Raw genomic sequence first — 3,639 nt, forward strand, 5'->3', positions numbered from 1 at the left:
CATAAAAGAAAAGAAACTGCTTATGAGTGACTAAAGGTAAAGTAGTACTTTTTGTGTGTACCCGAGTTTCAAAAATGATTATTACTTTAGCAAAATTCTAAAAGAATGTACAGTTTTAACACCTAGGAGGTGCAAATAATCATAATTTGCGACTTTTATAATATTTTAATGTATTTTGAATAAATACAACTCAAAAGTGTTCTTTACTGCCTGGAATCCATAATGATGATTTTGCTTACTTTAGTAAAACCTTAGGTAGGTCAATGGTTATAGCCATCAGAACTCCTCAACAGGTCTTGTCTTGTTAAAAATAAAAACTTAAAATGGTTTAAGGTCCTAATCATATAAAATATGAAGTAACAATAAAGAAAAAACTTTAATAACTAATTAAAAAGGTATAACAAAATTCAACTGGCTGACGTCACTCCACTTCTGGCAGGGGATGAAATGAGCCCCAGCAGTGTTGCATCCGCCTCTAGCAATGTGAGATCTTTTTCCGAGCCGAGGAATCTAGATGACAACTCCAGGTCTCTCAGACTCAAACGGACACGAGCACCTCTCACATACTCACTTAAACATCCATCATTACTGAGTTAGCTTTATGGACAGATTGTTTTGTTAGCTGATCCTTCTTTAAATATTTTGTTAGATTAAACATAGAGCATATTTTATTGACTAAGCTCAGATTATTCAATGTGTGCTTAATCTACATCTATTAATTAATGAAATCTTACAACTACTAAGATGCTGCTCATACATAATCAATGATCAATGGGAAACAACCTATAATTTAGTTGGAATCTTTTTTATGGTCTTGGAGAGGTAAACCAATTTGAATTGAATAAGAACGCCGTAATTTTGCATAAAATTTACAGAGGAAGTTTCTTGAGAAATTGACCGTTATCCACAATTAATACAAAAAAAGGTTCAAAATACTAATGATAATGATAAATTTTGTAACAGCCAATATTTATTGTGGTTCCAAACATTTATAACTATCAAGACATCTAAATTATAGTTATATCAGCATCAAATATTGAGATAGAGACTGAAAGTTACTATTTTCAGCCAAATAGTTAAGTATTTATAAAGTTTGTTAAAAACTGTTTTAATTTTTATTTACAGATAGGCAATTGGTTTTTGGTTTTCAAGCTAAGAAATTCAAACTAAAACAAAATTTATCATTTGATATCTTTAAACTAACTTGATATATACTATCTTATTTTGACCTCCCAAAACTAGCTTGGCTGACAATCGCATTTTTATTACGGAACATTCCTCTAGATCAAAGGTCTCCAAACTTTTTGGTTCGAGGGCCAAATTTATTTTATTTTATTTTTAGGATGCAGGTGAGCCTAGTACTTCCACACATAATTTTATTGAATAACTAAGCCAATTTAGTAAGTTTCTAAAGGAAATCTATTAAAACATTTCCATAGACAGTACCATGATTTATTTACTAATATTAATATTCTTTACAGTTTTTTGATAAAACATTTTTCTGTCAAAACCATGCCTTGTCTTTCTCATGTATCTGTGCACTTGCCAATCGTGCAGCGAAGCAGATACGGTGGTTATTGTGAGATAATCGAATCAACCAGCGTCGAGCAATCCTGTCCTTGCAAGAAGTCCACCTGCCTGGCCTGGCCAAAATAACCCACACACCAGGACTTGAACTTCAATATTTTATGGTGCAACAAAGTGGTAGTTTGATATCTGAACTCCGTCCGCATACTCAATCTTTCGACATAAGGGGCAACCAACATCGAGCTGTAATATATCATAACAACCTACAATCTTGTGTTTACATACTATGTAGTCTCTGTTTTACAATTAATTCTTATATGTTAAATACCTTGATATTGTTTTGTTTGTATACTTATTATCTATTGTTGGTTTCATTCGGATCTACTTGGAATATTTGTAAAATTGGTGTTGTACCGTTGAAATAAATTAATTACATTAGTTTTTTTTCATGTTATGAACTTTTTTCAGGATATCCTATATTCTCAAAAGAAGATTTTTTCCATTTTTAGACAATCATATTCAAAATTTAACAGAACAAAGTATTTTTATTGTAAACAGTTACACTTTTTGGAAATAGATGTTTTAATATAATCAGGATGGCAGCTTAAATAGTGTAAATAAAATTTTGCATTAAATTTGTATCTTTTGTGGATTTTCGTTTTTTTTTAAAACTTTACAACACTTAGCACTTTTGTCACAGCAAACTCTGCCTAGGAAACAACATCTAATCATTGTGCTTATCTCAGCACATCAGCCAAAGACCAGTCTACTTTATTTGTCTTTGTGTGGGAACATGCATCTTTTAGCTCTAGCTCTGGTATTTTATTTACAATTAGCATGCTTAAAAACACATATTTAGTATAATGCCTCAAATTGCTATGAGAGTAGTACAGAAACATTTGGCTATTGGTGCTGGTGTATTACATTCACGTAGTCCTTAAATAATCTTAATTCTGGTAATTTATAATAATAATATAACATTTAAAGCTGTCTGAAGAAGCATAAAAAATAAATTGGGATTCAGGATTACTTGATTGTACTGTAAGAGATTTAAGAGAGGAACATCATATAAATGGTAAGTAATAGGACAAACTTAGAGAATAAGCACTTCTGGTCACAAATGTAGTTATTAACATGTTCACGACAATGGCTAATTTCCTGACTTTTTGATTGCCATTGAAATTTTCAATAATAACAATGAAAAACCATAGTCTTTTTTTTAATTAAACAGCTAAGTTATAAGAGAGAAAAGTATCTAGGCTTTTCAATTTTGTAAAAAAAATTATTTCAATATATTCTTTCAATGTTTCTCCTGTACCCCAAGGGGTATTTAAAAAAACTTTTTACCTTAAAAAATTAAGATGAAATTTTGCGTCCGATCACAGTGTACACAATAGTCTGAGGTGTTTATTTAAGTGTAAGATCTAATTTAACAAACCACCAAGACAAGCAAACAATAAAAACGCAATAAGGAAATGTACAGCAACATTTACCCCATTAGGTACATGACTGCTGTACATGGTACATGGTTTTTTTTTCTTTTTTTTTACAATGCTTTACGAAAAGCACAGTGAGTACTCACTCGTTCATATACAGGACAGCAGTTGTGAAAATTACATGTACCTGAATGGGGTTAAAAAAAAAACACGTCGTCGTGAATGTAAGAATAATAAGATACCAACTATAAAATAGTGTTAGTTACCAATTAATTTATAAATAAATTATTCTTACTGTCCCATTTTTTGAAGGTCTAGTAACAACACAATGAAATTTCCATCCAAAATCTACGTATAAATCATCATCCACAACATTATAATATAGTCCCTGTCACAATCTTTCCTTCAGGATCTCCAAGCTGAAACAAAAATGTATTCTACAATAATCATGAATTACTTTTCACAAGACCATTTTGTTAGCATGTTTTAAATATAACATACTTAATAGATAAATTACTATTTCAGTTCTAATAATTTTAATTAATGTGTACTTAGATTCATTGCATCTCTTGAAATCTGAGAAGAATCTCAGTATCTAATCAATCAATTGAATACAATTCTACAAGTTTTCATGATCAGTCCAGTAGCACATCGTGGTGATTGGCACAACCTGACA

General features: G+C 30.8%; 1 protein-coding gene across 1 annotated transcript; it reads right to left on the reverse strand.

The window, feature by feature from the left end:
• Positions 1–357: 357 nt before the first annotated feature.
• LOC124374069 (28S ribosomal protein S28, mitochondrial-like) lies at positions 358–3,382 on the reverse strand (the record flags this gene model as incomplete). The annotated part of the gene is given in 3 exon segments (XM_046832366.1): positions 358–566; positions 3,259–3,342; positions 3,344–3,382. Coding segments are annotated over 3 exon segments (282 nt in total), but the record flags the coding sequence as incomplete, so codon positions are not given.
• Between the last annotated feature and the right edge of the window lie 257 nt (positions 3,383–3,639).

The sequence above is a fragment of the Homalodisca vitripennis genome, unplaced genomic scaffold (assembly GCF_021130785.1).
Source record: "Homalodisca vitripennis isolate AUS2020 unplaced genomic scaffold, UT_GWSS_2.1 ScUCBcl_7167;HRSCAF=14729, whole genome shotgun sequence".
In the NCBI taxonomy this organism is placed as follows: domain Eukaryota; kingdom Metazoa; phylum Arthropoda; class Insecta; order Hemiptera; family Cicadellidae; genus Homalodisca; species Homalodisca vitripennis.